The sequence below is a fragment of the Drosophila busckii genome, unplaced genomic scaffold (genome assembly GCF_011750605.1).
Source record: "Drosophila busckii strain San Diego stock center, stock number 13000-0081.31 unplaced genomic scaffold, ASM1175060v1 chrUn_07, whole genome shotgun sequence".
NCBI classification, from domain to species: Eukaryota; Metazoa; Arthropoda; class Insecta; order Diptera; family Drosophilidae; genus Drosophila; species Drosophila busckii.
In genome coordinates this window covers 1,992,525-2,012,980 of record NW_022872723.1, presented here as the reverse complement: position 1 = coordinate 2,012,980, position 20,456 = coordinate 1,992,525, and the positions used below count along the sequence as shown (strand labels likewise).

The window sequence follows — 20,456 nt, the reverse complement described above, 5'->3', positions numbered from 1 at the left end:
CCCTCAGTCATTATGCATTCCAATATTCTGATGTATGCTGATGATGTGAAGCTGTGTCTATCTTTAGATAGATGTCATGCAGTACTTTATTGCAGACCGATCATTGCTTTTTTAATTGGTGCAAAAATAATTTATTAAAACTTAATTGCTCTAAATGTAAAGTTATGTCATTCAATAGACACTCGCCTCACATCGTCAACTACTACATGGATCAATTGCCTCTCAACAGATTGCAGTACTTTATTGCAGACCGATCTTGATAGTTTAATTGGTGCAAAAATAATTTATTAAAACTTAATTGCTCTAAATGTAAAGTTATGTCATTCAATAGACACTCGCCTCACATCGTCAACTACTACATGGATCAATTGCCTCTCAACAGATTATCGGAGGGTAATGAACTGGGTATTCTCCTTGATAGTAAACTGAAGTTTGACAAACATGCTTAACTGTCAGTAAGGCGATTCAAGTTCTCGGCTTTATCAAACGATGGGGCTAAAGAATTTTATGACCCTTACACAACTAAACTACTTTTATATATCTCTTGTTCGACCGATTCTGAATATGGATCTTGTATTTGGTCTCCACAATATTCGAACCACATTAGTATTGAATCTGTTCAAAAAAAAATTTGTATTATTTGCTTTACGTGGCTTTACTGGGTTCCAGGTGTTGATCTACATCTTACTCTAGTAGACTAGAATCTTCCATCTTTAACTAATTCGACGAATCATGCTTGGTGTCATGTTCATGATTAAATTAATTAAAGGGGAAATTGATTTCTTCTATTTGTTGGGGTCAACTTAATTTCTCGTTCCTGTTAGGTATACTCGAAATTTTTTCCCTTAACTCGTAACTTTCCACAATAAACTAACTCATTCACTGCATTGAGCACCTCTTCGAGGTCTCGTGCTGATTATCAAAATAAAATTTATCTCTGTATCACACACAGACCTCAGAGTTTATTTACTACGCGGTGTATATTACTTACTTAAATATTAACCCAATTAAACTTTAATCCAAGATCTGATGGGGTTTTCTGGGTTTTCCCCAATCCTTGAACAAATGTTGGGTCTGTTTAACACTCCAATATTTAGTTTTAAAAATAAAAATAATTTAATTACCTTTAAATTTATTTTTACATATTTTGTATATAAATACTATAATGTAATTTTTTTTTGCTGTCGACTGCTCTTAGTTGACATTAAATAAATAAATAAAAAAAAATGTTGGTGAACATTTCACTCTTTTGATTCTTCTGTACAGCCTGCGTCCTTCTTTAATGCGTTCTTATATTTTTTTAAAGAACATTATTATTATTTACAAAGAAGGATAATAATTTTATTTCACTATCGACTAAAGATAGACGAAATTAAATAAACTTGAGCATATAAAAATCAAAAACGCGAACACCATCTTAAACCAAAGTAGACTCAAAGAAGTTCTCCTAAAAGTATTTTTTACAGAATACTAAAATCTTTTGGATCGGTTTTATAAAAGAGGAAATCTTTTGAAAAATTGAAAATTAAAATTTTTCTAAAGTAATGTTTTTATAATGTCAGGCAAGCTTGATATTTAAGCCAATACTTACCAAAAAAGTATGAAATTGCCGTTCATTCTTAATAGATTTTGTATAACCAACATGTAAAATTAGAGATATTGCAGTGTTATGTAATATTGGAAATACATCAGATTTATTTGAATGAGTTACTTCTGTCGCTAATAACGTTGACGTCATATTGTTAATGTGCTCACACATATTTAATGAAAACAAGTTAATGTTTTTAACTTCCATTGTATATTTTTCAACCATATCATCACGTATACTTCCAGATTCCTCTATATTGTCTTCGTTACTTAAACATATTTTTCCCAAATTAGCAATAAGGACTTCCTTACTCTCAGGTGATATAGGAAGAATTATAATTGGACTGTTGATAACAATATCAGATCTGAAAATAAATCAAACAATGTAAAAGGATTGTTGTTATTAACGGTAGATATTACAATATATAGTTTTTTTTATTATAATCGTATTTAATTTCGATCGAGATGTTACTGAAATATTGTTAAATCTTAACTTACATAAGTAGATTTTAAAATCTCTACAATAAATCTGTTGTTGCACAGAAATTAGAGAAATTACATTTTTTTTGAGTATTTAATCCGAGAAACGAGCAGTATATCAATTAATAAAAATACCTGATATAATTTTTACGCACAAATGTCTACCAGAAGAAGTTTTTAAGTTGCATAATTGTTCTGCAACTCATGTTACAGCGGAAAGCAATGAAAATTTTTATAAAAAAAAAAACATATATTTATTATTAATTGCATAAATTTGTTTAAATTATTAGAAAAACGAAAAACTTTAGCAAGAAGTCAACATTGGGAAAAATCGTGTTTGAGTCTGTTAGCAGTGCGTATATTAGCAAAAGATGGAATCGAAAAGTGTCGCACTTTATTCTCACCAAGATTTAAGCTTAAATTTGAATTCATCGCTGCTAAATCTATTACTTCTCTCACTGTCTGACGCTTGCATCAGCAAGTACCTGCTGCTGTGTACATAGAAAATTGAAATCCAAATAATTCTAAAGTTACTTATCCGATCGTTTTGAAACTTTCGGTGTTTTCAGAACATAATGATGCTTATGTTTTTTTTTCTACTTCAACAAACGGGTTTTATACGAATTGCAATGGAGGGGGAAGGAAATTTAAAAAAAATACACCTGGCCCTCGCTTAACACGGGGGTTACGTTCCTAGAAAACCTCGTTTAAGGTGAATCGGGTTTAAGCGAAACATGATTCAGTACAAATAAGGGGTTTAACGTTCTACTAAATTCCAAAATTGGCAGGCAAAAAAAAATTTTTATTGTTCAAATTTGGTATGTATAATGCTTTATAAAGCATACTTCATATTTCAAACTTAAAAGTTGGTATTTAATTAAAAAAGTTGCTTCTTATAATTAATTAAATAGGTTAAACTTTATAGAAACTAAAAAATGTTAAAAAGTAAGGAGATCATATGTTTTATTCATATCATAATTCATAATTTGAATTCATATATAGTATAGTCTAGATGCTATAGTCTTCGAGTTCTTGTTGCACTTAGGGACATGGTATATCGAGTCATCTTGTCGTGCTGATTAATATTAAAATATATATGGGAAATTCTGTGATGTCGAATGCGACATTTGTCGAATTGACATACATATGTAAAAAATATGTTTGGACACAATATTGGATGATCATTGTTCTTTTTCAATGTCGCACGCGACAGTGATAGAAACTGAGCTGATAAGAAATTTGCCGTTATTTGATATCGCATCGTTTCGTTTACATTTGTTTTATATTCTTGGAATATTAACCGAAAGTTAAAAGAGCGAATATTAACGCATAATGCATATAGTTTTATAGGGAATCTATTAATTTTAACTTAATATAGGCAGATTTTTATTTACATTTCTCAAACACATATTAAACCCTCTGAGACCCATTTCCAGAATAATGGAAGAAATTTATTAGAATAATTTTTTCTAAAGTGTATTGTTGCTCCTGAACTCAAATGTTTACTCGGAAAGTACATAAAAGATTTCGTTTACGTGGAAGGAGAGAAAAAGTGAATACGTGTCTAGAAACACGCTTGGGGCTTTAAGAAAACTCGTGTTGCCTACAAATATTTTAGAACTGCGTGCAATTTGTATGCTGATTTTGGTTATACGTAATCAAGACACGATTGCGCCTTAGAGGGTTAAAATATGTCAATGCAATCCAAAAGTTATATTAAAGCGTTTTATTCTATATGTATAATATAGCCCGGTTTTAATTCGAACTACGGTGGAAAAAAGAGAAAAATTAATAACAAAAATAAAATTATATTATAAAAATTATATGCCTAGGAAATAAGAGGATCTACATCCCAAATTTGAGTACTCTAGTCCATGAGTTGTTTGTTCATTCAGACCGACAGACAGTGTGTACTGAAAAATCCTGAAATATTGTGCTTCCAAACCATTTCCTACACACCAATTGTAGTGTTTCTTGCTTTTATAGTCCCCACTGTTCACATCAAATATGTTGATGTAAGCTGCCAACTTAATGTAATGTATTTATTTTTAAACAGAAGTGGATGTGTTTATTTTTCAAAAATACTTCGAACTGATTTTTTTAACTCATTATTTGGAACATTTTCTAGTAGACTTCATTAGGGAATCACATTTGAGTTGAGACACACACGCATTCTTACGTTATATAATTGCCAACTCTTATTTTACACTTACACTTCACCTTCAACTTTACATCGAATATTTGTGGTGCTCGTTCACATACACTATATCGGGATTAAATACTTACGAAATCATCGAATATTTGTTTTGATGTGACGGTTTTGTATCATCATTTGCATCTTTTATTTGTTGAACAAAATCTTTTGCCATGTCAGTTGCTTTACTTCCAATTGACGTCAAAAATTCTCTGGAAAAAAATAATTTATTTTATTATTTTTCTGTATATACTATGAGCATATTATAATGTAATAATCTTCACTATTCTCATGGGTGAATTCAACGCAAAAGTCAGCTTCAACGACACCGGACTAGGACCAGCAATAGATCTACAAAGGATTGAAACAGCAACGGCGTACATTTGAACAGGTCATTGGTAGTAGACATCTTCAAGTGAAAGCGCACGAAACCAGCTTGATCATATACATATGTAATGATATATTGCAGAGATGGCGACAACACTTCGTAGAAATCAGCTATATTACTATATAAAAAATATATTGCCTCATGGGCGGATGAAGAGGACGCCATTCAGCCGAATTATTACAAGTCAGGTTGATGCAAATCCAAACATGGAACTACTTGGAGTTTGACCCCGACATCTTGAAGACTTGCACTAACATATGTCAGATCACGCATGGAGCACTATAGTGGACCTTCAGATCTACCATTCTAAGACAAAAGCGATGCGCTGCAATAATGAAGAAATTGTGGTGTGAACGAAGACAGCGTGAAATAGGTAGCGCAGAATAGAGTTCAGTGACGAGCTGTTTTAGAGGGCCCTTAGCCTCCAAGTGGAAATAAAAGCGATTTGTCCTGTGCTTAGGAGAGCCTACATACTACATGCTCTCTCTTATAGTTGCTAAAAAAAACACGCACTAAAACATACGGACATAGCTATATCGACTCAGTTTGTCTTGCTGATCAAGAATATATAAGCTTTATGGGATCTGCCATGCCTCCTGTAACTTGCATTTGCACAACTTCATGATACCCTTTTTCCATTTTTTAACAAAAATGTCAAGTGTATAAATGTCTAATCATGGGCGTTACTGAGCACAAGATTTTGTATTTGAGCCATCTGTGAAATTAGTGTCCACACCAGAGAACGGCAGAGGTGGCACTTTTTAGCAACAGAACACAAGGCTATGAGCAACATACACACATCCACAAGACATGAGCAAATGCGAATACGCGTATTCAAAGAAATAGAAGGGATGTCTTCAGACATCCTCAGAACAATAGCAAAGGAAAATGTGCGCGCACACAAAATACGATCGGCAGGCATATAAGCAAAAGCGATTAATGGGATTATTTATGTAGTGTATTTATGTTATTCTTCTGTCAGGTACATCTGTTGGGTGAATTCTTTTTAATCTTTATATAGGTAGCGGGTTGACCAGATTGCTAGCCAACGAGTTGGGATGGGCCATGAGTTTGTCCGCGTATCGGCTGCTGTGTATGTTGATTTGATCTCTGACCAGTATAAATCGAAAGTCGCTTTCAATTGCCTGGTTTGTTACATACCAAGGAAGGCCTGACGCACGCCGAGCAGCACGTAACTACTACACGCAGTCTATTAAGTTGGTGCTTGGAGGCTGTTCCCTAATCTTGGATTGCGTAGGTCTAAGTCGGTGTTAATATTGTTTTGATAATCAAGGAGCCTTTCTTTAGCTTTTCGAGGCATTTAGTTTTTACTGCCGTGATGTGGGCCCTCCATATTAGGTTACGGTCCAAGTGGACTCCCAGGTAGCAGTGCGAATTAGCTGCGTTGATGGAGTTCCCATCGTTATTAAGATTTAAGCAGGCTCCGGGTCGCAGGGAAAAGGTCACACATGCCGACTTAGTGCTGTTTATTGCAATGTTCCATTTAACAGTCCAGAGCTACATTTTATGCAGCTAACACTGGACAGTCGCCGAGTCGATTTCCAGCGACGAGTGGGACGCGAGCATGGCTGTATCATCTGCATAGGTAGCCAGAAGCCGGTTAGTAGGGGTATCATCTTCAGCGTTTGATAGCAGTGACGGAGCTGGCATGTCTGCGGTATACAGGGTGTATAGGAAAGGTCCAAGTACACTTCCCTGGGGGACTCCTGCACGTATCTGGACTAAGCTGGAACGAGAGTCTCTGACAGCAACTTCGAAATTTCGATCACTAATAAAAGATTTTAGGATAGCATAGTAGGGAACAGGGAGCAGATTCTTCATTTTATACAAAAGACCCTCGTGCCACACCTTGTCAAAAGCTTGTTTGACATCAAGGAAAACGACAACAGTGTACAGCTTGTGTTTGAAACCGTGGGTGGCATGGTTAACCAGACGATGGACTTGTTCAGGGCAACCGTGAAACTTCTTGAACCCAAATTGATGCAGTGGTATGTGGTCTGATACCAGTGGAAGTTCCATCAGCCGATTAATCAGGATGCGCTCAAAAACTTTGGGCGGTATGAATCGATCTGCGTTGGAGATTTGCCGGCTTTGGGGATCATAATAATCCGCGCTTGTTTCCACTGCCATAGAAAGTTACCCAACTTTAGCATGGCATTAAATTTTTTACCAGCGCTAAGATACCTTTGCGTGGAATAGATTTTGCCGCTCGATTGTCAATACCGTCAGGTCCAGGAGTCTTTTTTAGTTGCAACGCATTTAACTGCAGTGAGACTTCTTGGGGCTTTGTACATCTCATGGGGCGGGCGAGTTGGAAAGCATCTAGAAATCTTTCAACTTCAACACGGTGGGAAGCGTCTGTTAATTTGAAAGGAGTGCATTTAGAGGACAGGTGTGTAGCAACTGCATTTGCTTTGTCATCATCCGTCTTTAGCCAGAGGCCATTGTGGCCTAATATGGGGGATTGAAAGAGCGGCTGTCTTTTTATCCCTCTAGTAAGCTTCCAAATTGAAAAGTCACTGTTATTGTCTGGACCTGCTCCCTGTTGGTAGGGGGGCAATCCTAACATTCGGAAGACGAGATTGCCGCTGAATTGGTGTGGCCTGTTGCGCAGCTTCAACAACTGTAGATGTAAAACAGTCGACGTACGCTTCCAGCTCGCTACATGTGTTGATGGGCACGTTGAGTACGACAGTGGCTTCAATGTGGGCTTTGAAGATAGCAACATTTGCATGCGAAGGCAGCAGTTTAGGAACTCCTATACAGTGTTCAGCGTCTTCACCCAATTCAAAAAGGAGCGGAAGATGGTCCGAAGATAGTTCAGTTAACACTTTTACATTGAGTTGCTGCTGTCTGAAACCTTTTGAGATGCCAAAGTCGATGGCACTAGGAGTTGCATTGGCTCGATAAGGGTATCAGGTAGCTTCCCCAGAAGCTCCAACATCGATGTTCTGGTCTGCAAGTACAAAGGACAGAACCCGGCCCCTGACACACATTCTGTAGTTGCCCCACCATCTATGTTTAGCATTCCAGTCGCCTGCCGCAAGGAACTTGGCACCAAGTTGAATAATAAGTGGTAGTACGTAAGAAGAAAACCAAATCTCGCTTGCTTGTAGCGAAACAGAAGCACACAAGCAATTGTAGACCTTTTTTTCTGTATTCTTAGAGAAAGTTTGTTATAAATTGTTCGACACAAACGACCCAGTAAGGCAACCGCCAGTGAAGTAGCCAAACGACATCTAGTCGTGGCTCTCATTGACTGGAGTGATCCGGAGGGAAGGGAATGGATGGGATCATTCAAGCCATGCTTAAGACGGCCAAAGCGGTCGTCATACCATGGTCTAAGGTTTGGCTACGTGTGTGTCAGCTGGAGAACAGCTCGCGTTATATTTCTGCCAAAAGCGGGTAAATGTAATCACTGGCAACCGAAGGACTTCAGGCCAATCAGTCTCACATCATTACTGATGAAAAACTACTGGAGATACATATAAAGAACTCACAAGGAGACACCACGACGTTGGGGTGTCCGATTTGGCTGAAATTAGGATATGTGCATGTGCAATGTTATGACGCGACGGCCAAGGATTCGTCCTTAAAACGTCCTTAAAGTTTTGCACTAGGAGTTAAATAATCATAAAGTTGAGCGAAATTCAACTGCCGAGATGGCGTAGTGAGTGGAGCAGCAGGATATCAAGCGGCAGATCCGGTGTTCGATCCACGGTGCATGCAAGTTTCTTTTTATTTAATTTTTTTACAAAAAATTAAATTATTTTTATAAATGTATATTCTTGAAATCTTATTCACAGAAATAATGTTTGTCATAAAAACAAATAAAAAACAGATTTTCTGTGCACCAGGCGCATGTTATAAATTCAGAATTTTTGCAAAGACACTTTAAGTTTTTCTGGTGAGAAACATGCTTCATTGCCATTTTGGAAAATATTTCTTTTGGTTGTAAGTTTGCTAGCAAATCAAGCATATTTCTGAAAACCGGTGCTGACAATTCGCTATGTATAATTGCATGTATTTTTCTGCTGTCTTTCTCCTTGTGCATATTCTCTATTATTTATTTATTTATTTTAATTGTAGTCTAGAATTAAATTCTATGGTATTGCCAGAGCAACAAAAGCCTTCAGGCTGATTTTTTTTTTATTCTAATGACTTATATTTAATTTGTTTGTTAATTTCATAAAGTCTCTAATGTTGTTTGGGTTGGCCTCTGCGAGGAGTTGGTTTGGAGTGGAAATGTTAAGGGTGGTGCAAATATTTTTTATAGCGTTGCTGTGGTTTAAGAAGTGTTGTATTGAAAGTGTAGTTTTGCTGCAGTATGGGCAGACTAGCGCAGGTAGTTGTTTAAGGAGATGTTCGTGTGTTAGATTTGTGTGTGTCAATCTGAATCTAATATTATTGCATCCTTCCTATTTGTCGATGTTGGTATGTTAATTGGTTGTCTATTTGGGTTTATCGTTTTGTAGAAGTGATTGTAGTTGTTCCAGGCGGCGTTTAAAATTTCGTTTGTGTTACTGTTGACGAGCTTGTTTATATCTTTTTTGTTGTTAGTGTTGTGTAGGAGTAATGGTGCTTGTGTAGCATATTTAGCTGCTGTATCCGCTTGCTCATTTCCTCTTATACCTGCGTGTCCTGGTGACCACAGCAGTTTTAACTTTTTGTGGCTTGTAGTAATAGTTTCACGTATTTTTTGTATTGTAGGTTCTTGATTGTTGACGTTTGCTTGCCAGCTCAGCCGCTGCTAGTATCGCCTCTGCTTCTGCCGTAAAGATTGAGGTGTATGTTGCTGTGATGAACATTTTCAATATAATATTTTGTTCGTTAACTACGCTAAAGGCGGTGACGTTTTTTGTTCTTGAGCCGTCTGTGAAGACGAACCGCCATGAGGAGTATTCGCTTCTGATTTTGTTGAAGCTATGTTGATATACTTCATTGGGTGTTGTGTCCTTGTGGTGCTCAGTTAGCGCTAGCATGACAGTTTCTTTTTTGAAGAGCCATGGTGGAAGTTTTTCTTTGTGTTTTTTCTTTGGCAGAATGAGTATGTCAAGTGCTCTTGTTTTATCGATGATGAGTTGCAGGCTTGATGTTTTTCGCGTTCTCGTTTTACGTAGTGACTTACTAGTTGTTGTAAGATGAGCGGATAGTGGTGTTGAATAATCTTTATTTGTCTCCAATGCTCCATGAATCTGTTGTTAAATTCAGAACTCCAGCTATCTGCAGCATGTGTAGATTGGAGGTTGTTTAATGCATAGGAGAGTTTTTTCGAAAAATTCGAGGTGATGGGTGGAAGAGTTTTTATATATTGATTTGTTGTATACCGTATATGCAGAGCCATTAGTCAGGGATTTATAGTGATTATGATTTGAAAATTTAACAGTGATGTGTGTCTACACTTAAGATTGCTACTGCTTAAACATTTAAGTATATTTAATTTAAAGTATTAACATGTTCGTTCCAAGAGTGTTTTGAGTCAAAAACTAATCCTAATATTTTAAGATGTTGTACATTAGATATACTAGTGTTGTTTATTGTTATTTTTATGTTTGTACAGTTGTGTTTTTTACATATATATAAATGAGATGTTTTGTCGCTTGATATTATTTTCAATAAACAAACGAAAAAAAATTATTTTGGGCTCGAAAAAGTACTATGCCTCTACAAAACTGCTCCATTTATAACATGTGTCTGGTGCACAGAAAAAATTTTTGTGAATAAGAATAAAAATATATATTATAAAAAAAGGAAATATTAAATTGTTAAAAAAGATTAAAAAAAAAAAAAAACTTGCATTCAGCAACCGGGAATCTAACACCGGATAGCCCGCTTAAGATCCTGCTACTCTACCCACTGGGCCACTTCGATAATTGAAGTTTGCACGACGTGGTGATTACTTAAATAGTGTAAAACTTTTAGGACGTTTTAAGGACGAATCCCTGGCCGTCGCGTCATAATATCTTACATTCCCACTAAATAGGCCCAGGTCTATAACATATCAAAATTTCAGGCAAATCGGTGACCCCAACGTCGTGGTGTCTCCTTGTCAGATAGACTCAAACTCAGCCCCAACCAACAAGCGTACACCAAAGCCAAATCAGTGGAAACGGTGCTTCACTCAGTGGTCAATATAATATCATCGAGAAGGCACTACACCACAAGGATTATGTGTTGAGTGCGTTCATTGATATTTATCAGGTGCATTCAAAAATGAATCACACAACTCTGAAGATTCAGTGGTGAAATCGTAAAGCAAAAATCTGTTCAGCTGCAGAAGAGTTCAAGCTGAATAGGGAATGAAGAAACTATATTGAGGAACAAATCCCAGCATCGCTTAGGTCTCTGTACAGTGATATGGAGAGTAAAGCAGGAGCAGAGGCTGGCAAAGAGGCTAGTCCTTCTACATCGAAGATGGCGGAAGTGCGAACCACATCCTACAAAAACCGGACAACCAGATTAAGCAGGCTGGGAAGCATTTTTTTTGTTTATTCAAAAAGTTGAAGTTCTTCTTGCGCCCTGACTTTCAATACATTGAAACGCACGGTCTTTGAGAGGGGACTCGCCGATTGTGACGATATCGCCGTGCTCAACATCTCTGAAGGCGGGCGAGCAGTGAACGCTCATGTTGCGATGACGTTTCTCGAAACGGCTGTATTTACGCACAAAGTGCAGGTAATCACGACGAATGACAATGGTACGCTGCATCTTAGTCTTGCGAACCACACCGGTCAGGATGCGGCCACGGATTCTGACATCTCCGGTCCAGGGGCACTTCCTGTCAATGTAGGTGCCATCGATGTCATCACGGGGAGTCTTGAAGCCCAGACCGACGTCACGGTAACGACGCAACACCTTCTTCTTGGTGATGCCGGGCTTCACCTTACGGTTTAGGTTAACACCAAACTGCTTTTGGAAAGCGCGTTCGTTCTGATCAGCCATGTTGGAGCAAGAGGAAAAAAAGGACGGGAAGAAGAACACTTCAGTTTTCGTCAATAAAACACAGAGGTCAGATGACTCTGTTAGGGGGTCTGAGAGCAAACGAGCTTGTGCGGGTGAAATCCTGGCTAGCCTAGGGTCGAAGCCTGAACTTCATTATCTGTCATTATCGTCAGAAAAGATCCGGGAAGAAAATTTTCGCCCGATAGCTGGCTTCTACTAGAGAAAGCCATCAACACGGCAATACATAAGGCGATGTACCGGACTGAGAACTCGTTCCTTGGGAACCGTGGCATAAGCCAAGGTTTTACGTAGTACGCACGGACCAGGTTCCTGAGCGGACGAACATCAAGATAAAGGTTCCACCTCCAATGATGGAGAATAAAATCAGCTCGCGACTAAGATCCCGTGGATATCATTTCCTTGTCCCGTTAGTAGCGAGTAATCGTGGTAAGAAAAGGACTCAATGCTCTTATCTCTTCTCGTTTCAGTGACGAAGAACTAACGGTAACACTATGCAAACAAAGGAGCGAGCCCAACCTGTACCTGACATCTGCATAGACTTAAAAAACAAATATTTAAATACCTTAAGCATACTGATTTCATTTTTCATTTAATTGACACAAATAACAATAAAACAGCAATGCAAGTGGTAAGCAAAAGAATATCGCTGACCGTACTTAATATGCTGATCATACAATATGAGCCAATAAGCAGTCGGTCAACCAAGCCGGTAGTATGCGATTTATGCTGCGAATTATGACCCACAACTAATTAGCTCACCTATTGATACACTAAATTTAAATTCACTACTATCTGACTAAGCTTTTATTATGTATAAATATTGTTACCTTTCGCAATAAAAATCAGTTTCAGTATTCAGTATCGCACCCAGCAGAGGCTATCGCTGTATCTTTAGTCTTCAATAGTGCGCACCGAAGGATACCCACTCCGCAGTCCACCTGGTTCCAAGTACCAGTTGCACGGGTTCCAAGTACCAGTTGCACGGGGAAGCACGGACACCAACGCGTGATTGATTCAATACCTAATCTAAAGTTTATTTAACTTGTGTGAAATTACGTTTTTTATTCCATTCATTTTTTCGCCTGTGTAGGAACTTAAATATATGTATGCCAGAACGCAAAAAGGTAGTCTTCAAAAATATGTATATGGTATATGCGTTACAATCTGCTAAACACAAAAGCTGAGTTCGTGATCACAGGCAATTCAACGACGGGGCAAGAGCTATCGCAAGCGTTACCTTGGATGCCGTTGACCGATGAGCCACAGAAAATCGATTTAGCCAATGTGACCTTGGTTCCAACCACGAACGACAACGGAAAACGCCACTGCCCAACTCGATCGGCGGCGCTATGATTACAAGAGTGCTATCAAATTCCTTAAAGAAATCGAAGGCCGTGATTCTGCGTCTCTGACAGAGAAGGAAAAGCGACGCAAGAAAAAGCAAAAGTACATCGTGCGACAATTTGAGGGTACTACCACTGGGTAGAAACTAAGCAGTTGCCCAAAGTACAACTGCTAAGACGGGTGTTACAGAGAAGGCAGACACCGCAGAACTCCCGTAATCACTTTGAACAAGAAGGCTAGTCCTTCTACATCGAAGATGGTGCGAGTGCAATCTCCCAAAAACCCGACAAGAACACGCAGAGCACCAAGGTCGTAATTCGTGGTGGACACCGGAGCTCGGCCAAATCAGGAAGAGAATGGGAAGGCTCTACAACAGAGCTAGAAACTGCCTGGCGGATTGGGAAGCCTATCACCTCAGATACTCATGGGCTGCCTTTGCGAGGATCTGGCACCAGGGAAGCCTCCAGAGGAGTCACTGCAGCTACTGATAAAACTTACTTCCCAGGCGGCCTAGATGCTGATACAGAGAATGCAACAAACATCCTCACCACCAGCACGGAAACCTACGAAATAGGCGATGGCCATCGCCTAATAGATAACATATTATCCGAAGAGAAGATAATCTGGGCTATTAAGTCGTTACACCGCTAAAAATCTGCAGGACCTGATGACATAAGACCTGCCATGTTACAAGCGGTAAGCAACTACCTCGTGCCATTGCACTTTGAAATCTTCAGGGGATGACTAGTAACAGGATACATTTCCAAAAAAATGGAGAGAAGTCTGAGTGGCATTCATTCCCAAGGCTGGAAAGATAAACCACTGCCCACCAAAGGACTACAGGCTAATCAGTCTTACATAGTTTTTACTGAAAACACTGGAATTTCTACCTGTACATAGGAATATTGCTGACACCTCAAGATTTCGGTGCAAACCAACATGACTACCTTATAGGTAGATCAGTTGAGACCGCACTACATCAAGTGGTAGGAATAATAGACGACACTCTGCAGAGAACGGAGTTTGCGTTGACAGACTTTCTAGACATAGAGGGTGCGTTCCACAATGTCAGAATCGAGTTAGTAACGACAGCATTAGTGAAAATTTGCTAACACCCGATGATCAATCGATGGCTAAGTAACATGCTTAGCTGCAGAGTGATTAACGCCTCGTCTATAAGGAAATAAGCCACAAAGGACACCCCACAAGGAGGAGTCTTATCCCCCTGTTGTGGAATCTTGTTCCAAATGACCTTACTCAAAGGATGCAGTGCCACAGGCTACGTGGACGACCTTGCTCTACTGGTTACAGGAAATTTCTTGCCCACAATCAGCGAGCTCAAGGAAAACGCATTTGGCCAAACTCTACGCTGGGCAGAGCGAAACGGACTTGCGCCAACCCACAGAAGACCGAACTCGTTCTGCTCACACGAAAATAACAGATCCCGAGCTTTCAAACACTTGGAGGATCGCAGCTCAAGCTATCAAGAGAGGCGAAATACTGGATTCTAAGCTTTCCTGGCGGAGAAACTCGAAGAATAGGATGAAAAAAGCTCTCTTTCTATGCAAGAAGACTTTTGTGAAGAGCTGGGGACTGCAACCGTACATCATTCACTGGATGCAGTCATTAGGCTCGTCCTAACCTATAGAGCGATAGTGTGGTGGGATGTGGCCCATCTCAAAAACCTTCAAAAGGTGCAAAGACTGCTTGAGTGTAACAGGATGCGTAATCCTCAAGCAGCCCTAGATACCATATTAAACTTGAGCCCGATAGGAATTTTCCTCAGGTGCAAGTACAGCCAGGCTACGAGTTTCCGAACTGTTTTTTCAACAAGAACGGACTGGCAGCAAGAAGTCTTCACGAGGACTAATGAGCTTTCAATCAATACGGACGGATTGAAGACGGAGGAATCACAGGATTTGGAGTATACTCCTGTGACCTAGATAAGCGGATTTCCTATCTACTTCCAGACTGGTGCACGGGGTTTCCAGCGGAGATCTACGCTGTCCGGTAAGCGAAAAACTATAAAGCAACTTGACAGGTACGTCAAGGGGCTTGGCTATCTATATCGACAACCAAGGAGCTATAAAAGCTCTTGCCTTGAATACCGTAAAGAGCGAAATTATTCGGAGCACAGTCAGCGCGCTAGACCATTCCCGGCAACAACCTGTTAGACTCATTTGGGTGCCAGGACACATGGGTGTACCGGCAAATGAGATAGCTGATAAGTGTGCTAGTACCGGATCAGCGCTGCCGTCAAGATCAGACATGATCCATTGCACTCAGAACTCACAAGGTCTAAAAGAAACATAACAAGGAGACATTGGTCAGCTGTACTAGGCTGTGAGGCCTCAAACACACTTTGGCCAAGATACAACCCAAAGAGAACTTTAGCAAGAAAAGGACCAGGATTCCAGGGTCTTAGCGGGGCACTGCCATATCGGCCGCATGGCACAACGATATGGCGGTCCATACTAAGACTTCTTTCATAGCTGCAGGAACATGTAAGAAGAAGAAAGTCTCCAACATCTCCTCTGCGAATACCCAGCACTCCGAATACCCAGCGACACCGATTCCAGATGTAAGGTTGCAAAAGATGGCAAAGTTTCTGGACTCCACTGAATGGTTCCACAGCAACCTTGCAGATGTAAGGTTGCAAAAGATGGCAAAGTTTCTGGACTCCACTGAATGGTTCCACAGCAACCTTGCAGATGTAAGGTTGCAAAAGATGGCAAAGTTTCTGGACTCCACTGAATGGTTCCACAGCAACCTTGCAGATGTAAGGTTGCAAAAGATGGCAAAGTTTCTGGACTCCACTGAATGGTTCCACAGCAACCTTGCAGATGTAAGGTTGCAAAAGGTCGAAAACATGACAAAGCGTATTTGTGATTTATATCAGATTTTTATAATAATTTTAATGGACGTAATTCTGTACAACTCTTTTGAACGACTGATCTCTTTTGGATGTCATGAAGAAAATATATACACCCACAAATGTATACATAAAAACACATATGTATGTACATTTATTCATAGAAAATGGTCACAACAAAAATGACATAAAGCCCCGCGAGTCTTATGACACAAAATCTCACAGGCGTTCTGACATATATCGATTCATAACATATTATCAAGCTGGAAGTCGTAATATTCCTTTTATAGAAATTATTTTAACCGATACATTCAGGCAAACCCATAAGAGCTAGAGAACTGAAATTTTTACCAAAATTTTATCTAAAATATAGGTGCTTAAAAGAGATTTAAAAATGACGTTGGGAAATCAGAGAAAACTGCGTATTCCTCGCAATATAAAATAGACTTACAGACAGCAAAATAATAAAAAATTTTCAATATTCTATAAAAAAAAATTTCGGCATGTTTAGGTATGTAAATAGCCCCATGGAGATCTGCGAAAATTGCACACAATATAAATGGATATTCTGAGCGGCAAAAAATTCCTACATTTTTCTAAAAATCATCCATGTGTAGTTAGGTTAATAATTATAGAAAAATACAATAGTTACCTTTAAGTCTAAAAGTTATCAAAAAATGTAGAACATATGAAAAGTTGGGCAAGGACGCCATAAAAAGCGGCTATTGTCTTAAATAACAGTGAATTATTGACTTAATTGAATTAGGGTGCAAGAGATAACAATGTGGCATATTAATAACTTAACGCACACATATAACTAAGCTCGTTTTGTACTCAAAGGCCGAAGGTGGCCTCATTTTCAAAAAATTTACTGTAACATCTGCTTGAACCAAAATAAATTTTAATCGAAATGAAAATAAATAATACATATATTTATTTTTGGAAACTATTCCTTTACGCTCAAATTCACTTGTACCCTGTATATGACGAACACTACATTTATTTTACATTCATTATCTCAGAGAAATTGGGATGTGTTGATCGATCAAAGGGAGTCAGCAGCTTGTCTTTTATAAAATTTTGTCCCAGCTTTTTATTATTAGAATATTTTTTAATATTTATGTACGTCAAATTATTACTTACCTTAATCGTCGTTCAAAGCTAGTAATACAAAAGTTGAAGTCTTTCAAGAATCTTGGTGAGTGAGTGTAACATACTGATGCCATTCGCACATTCAGACTTATGTCATTATTTTCGTTCCATTGATTTTGAAAACTAAGCGCATCAATTAAGTCACATTTTTCCGCGTCGGAATCATAAAAATACATTTTATGACATAATTTATTAAGAACCGACTGTCGGTTGAATCCGGATTCAGGATCTCTTCCTATGGAAAGTATTTCGGGATGATGATTTCCTTGTGGAGTTATGTCAATTATTTGTATTCCTCCCAACGAGCCAGTTATTGATAAGCATTTGTGCAGGGAGACATTTATTTTCGCATTATTTATAGTAAGTGTGCAAACTTTCTTTGCTATATTGAATTTATCTTGTTTGATAGTGTATAACACCAAGATATTCAATCGATAAAAGTCGAACAGGATTTCATGATTTATTGACCTTATTAGTTCCTTTGGGTCTGAAATATGCTCATTAAGTTTTTTGCAATTTATGCCTTTTGTCACATTCAGGCCACAAAATGTTCTTTCAGCAAAATTCAACAATTCGAGTATAGTTTCCTGATTGGCTGGAAAGAATAAAAAATTGTAAGCTATAAGTTTATATGCGCCATATGACCAATTTTTACCCCGTTTTTCTTTGATACTTTTGAACAGGGATATAAAATCACTAAACTCTTTAAGGCACGTGCTATTTTTATAGGTCTATGTTAATTGTAAAATTTCAAATGTCTGACATACACTAGTGGGCATAAATATTTTGACAAAACTAAAGTTAAAGGTAATCACCAATTGAGCATTTTGTTATTGACATATGGTATCAATGAAGGTCTACAAAAGTCTCTTTTAATGATAAAATTTGTTTAACCCATTAGCCACCCATTAAAAAATGTTATAAAAATATAAATAAAATACAGGTTTTTGAAATTTTTTTCTAGAATTAAAAAAAAATATTGGATGCCCTACTTGTTAAAAGTGACTAAGAAAAGTTTATTGAAAGTCTTATTTGCTTATAATTTTTTTTTTGATTTTTTGAAAAATTATTATTTTGTATGAGAAGTGACTAATTTTTCCTTCCATACAAAATAATAAATTTAAAAAAATCATAAAAAAAATATAAATAGGATTTTTGAAAAACTTTTTTTTAGTCACTTTTAATATAGATAGGGGCAACAAAAATAATTAAGTATTCAATAGCAAAATATATGTATGCGTTTATGTTCATACGAATTCGCTCACATTAAAGTACATGCATATAATCAAGCGAGAATCAAGGCAGTCGAACGCTCGATAGCAGAGAACCTAGCGCAGTTTCTGACATGTCAGGCAAAACACAAACAAAATGTACCGCAGCCCCCATTATGATATACTGTGGTACTCGATACACTAGGGCTCTAAACTCAAGTATTCGATATTCTAGTATTCGATAATTGAGTATTCGCTACTCTAATATGCAAAACCCTTGTAACAATAGTCTGGTATTCAATTCTCTGGCATTCCATACTTCAGTATTTGATGCTCAAGTATTCGATACTATTGTATTCGATACTCTAATTTGAATTTACTTTTATATTAACTATGTTCAACTTTGTTTGAATTGACTGCAATGATAACAATATTTATTTTTTGTATAAAATTCTCCCCGCAATCATTTGGAAGTTAATTTTTACAAAAATCACCTTGATGAGTCTTTTTTGAGTCGTTGAAATGATTAAAAGCTTATTTATGCTACGCGCGACTCGAAAAATATCGCAAGAGGATTCTAAAATGACTTATAAATGTTCTCCCTCTCTTTTTTTCTGGTTGTTCTACTATGCAGTTGTGGTGTTGTGCTGTGACAAAACAATTTAAAGTAGTTTCAACAATTAGTTTCAACAAGTAGTTTCAACAATTAGCCTTTATCTAGTCCAAGTTTACAAGAAAAGACAACAAAGAAGTGCAAGGCGCAACGAAGAACAAAACGCAGGGAACTGTAAAGTGCAAAGGACTGCAAAGTGAAAAAGGCAAAGAAGTGCAAAGTTTGAGTTTGGTGTAAGTAAAAATTATAAAATTGACAGAGGAAGTCATCGCATGCAAATTAGAGAATAGAAAACTGCACAGCGTCTCAGAAAAAAAATATAGATGACGTGCCATTAATGTAAAATTTGCCATTCACCGCTGTTAGCCAAATACAACAGTTTGATGAAAAGGTGCAGTAAAGATTGTTAGCGGTGTGTAATTTAATGAGGGTCTAGATGCCGTAAAGTCATTGCCAGATTTTCTCGCTTCAGAGGAAGAATATGTGTCGTGGCGTCAAGCAGCACTATCTACGTATGAAATATTCAGGCCCTATGACGGAAGCTCAAAGCATTACCAGAATGTTTTAATAATTCGGAATTGAATTAAAGGGGCCGCGAACCGGCATTATCTTCATTCAATACAATTTTAAATATTTCTGCGATTATTAGCCGCCTTGACTTTACTTATTCAGACCAACGTCCGTGGCACCTTTTGAAAGCTAATTGTCCACCCTAAGACAGGGCCCAATGTCAATAGTGCAGTTTTATGAAGAGGTTGAGAAAAAACTAACTATTATTGTTCATAAAACGACAATGACACATGATCCTTATCAGGCTAGCCTTATAAACGCCACACATAGGGCAAATGCCTTGCGCGGCCTAAAGAAAACCTCACAGACATATTATTTGCGACTCAACCCAAGGATTGCAATTGCAATCGTCGTTGCATGCAGACGTGTTTTTATAGAACTCCAGAAAAAAATATATATAAATCCCACAAGTTTAGAGTGCAGTGAGAGCTAGTGTAAAACGCGAAAAGACGCTAAGTGCTGATGCAAAGCCTAAATTTTAATTTATTGATTATTATTAATTGATTAATTAATATTATATACATACATAAAATATATCAGAAACTAAAAGATGAATCACATCGACATTGGTAAGCAAAGACAGCGCGAGCAAGACGAACGCGGCTTTTCGCTTCAGCGAACAACGCGTCCTTTCTTTCGTGGGCCGAGCAATCAAAATGAGACTGCTGATAAGTACTTTTCGAACGGTCATACTCCCTGCCTAAACTTCGACTGCATTAAAAGTGATGAGCCCGTTTCTTGCTCTCCGCTCTAGCCGTCTCAGAGCACGGATGCATTGAGCAAACATCGAAAAAAAAGTTGGCATGGAATGACTACCGCAACGCAACTAAACATAACGCAACAGTTCGGCCGCCGCGCTCATGCATTCGTTGGAAACCTCGCTCCTATGTGTCATCGCGCAAACAAGCCCTATTCACAATCAAAACAAAAGCAACCAAAACCAACTCCTCGACAACGCAAGCGATGCCCCGCTCGAGCAGACTGGAATGGATCGCTACATTCAAATTAAACGGAAGCTAAGCCCCTAATGCCAAGAGCGAAAATGACCCGCAGCAATATGA

General features: G+C 38.1%; 2 protein-coding genes across 4 annotated transcripts in view; both read right to left on the bottom strand.

The window, feature by feature from the left end:
• The window catches only part of LOC108598152 (vacuolar protein sorting-associated protein 13D), a 116,846-nt gene that overhangs the window by 54,006 nt on the left and 42,384 nt on the right, over positions 1–20,456 (bottom strand). For all 3 annotated transcript variants that reach the window (XM_033294775.1, XM_033294776.1, XM_033294777.1), the window contains 3 exons: positions 16,993–17,596; positions 4,354–4,473; positions 1,592–1,952 (listed from right to left, as the gene is read on the bottom strand). In XM_033294775.1, coding sequence (XP_033150666.1) covers positions 1,592–1,952; positions 4,354–4,473; positions 16,993–17,596 — 1,085 coding nt within the window. The remainder of the gene's footprint in view (positions 1–1,591; positions 1,953–4,353; positions 4,474–16,992; positions 17,597–20,456) is intronic.
• On the bottom strand, positions 10,979–11,637 carry LOC108597895 (40S ribosomal protein S11-like). Its single transcript, XM_033294719.1, is given in 3 exon segments — positions 10,979–11,107; positions 11,195–11,231; positions 11,233–11,637. Coding segments are annotated over 3 exon segments (546 nt in total). The 5' UTR covers positions 11,613–11,637.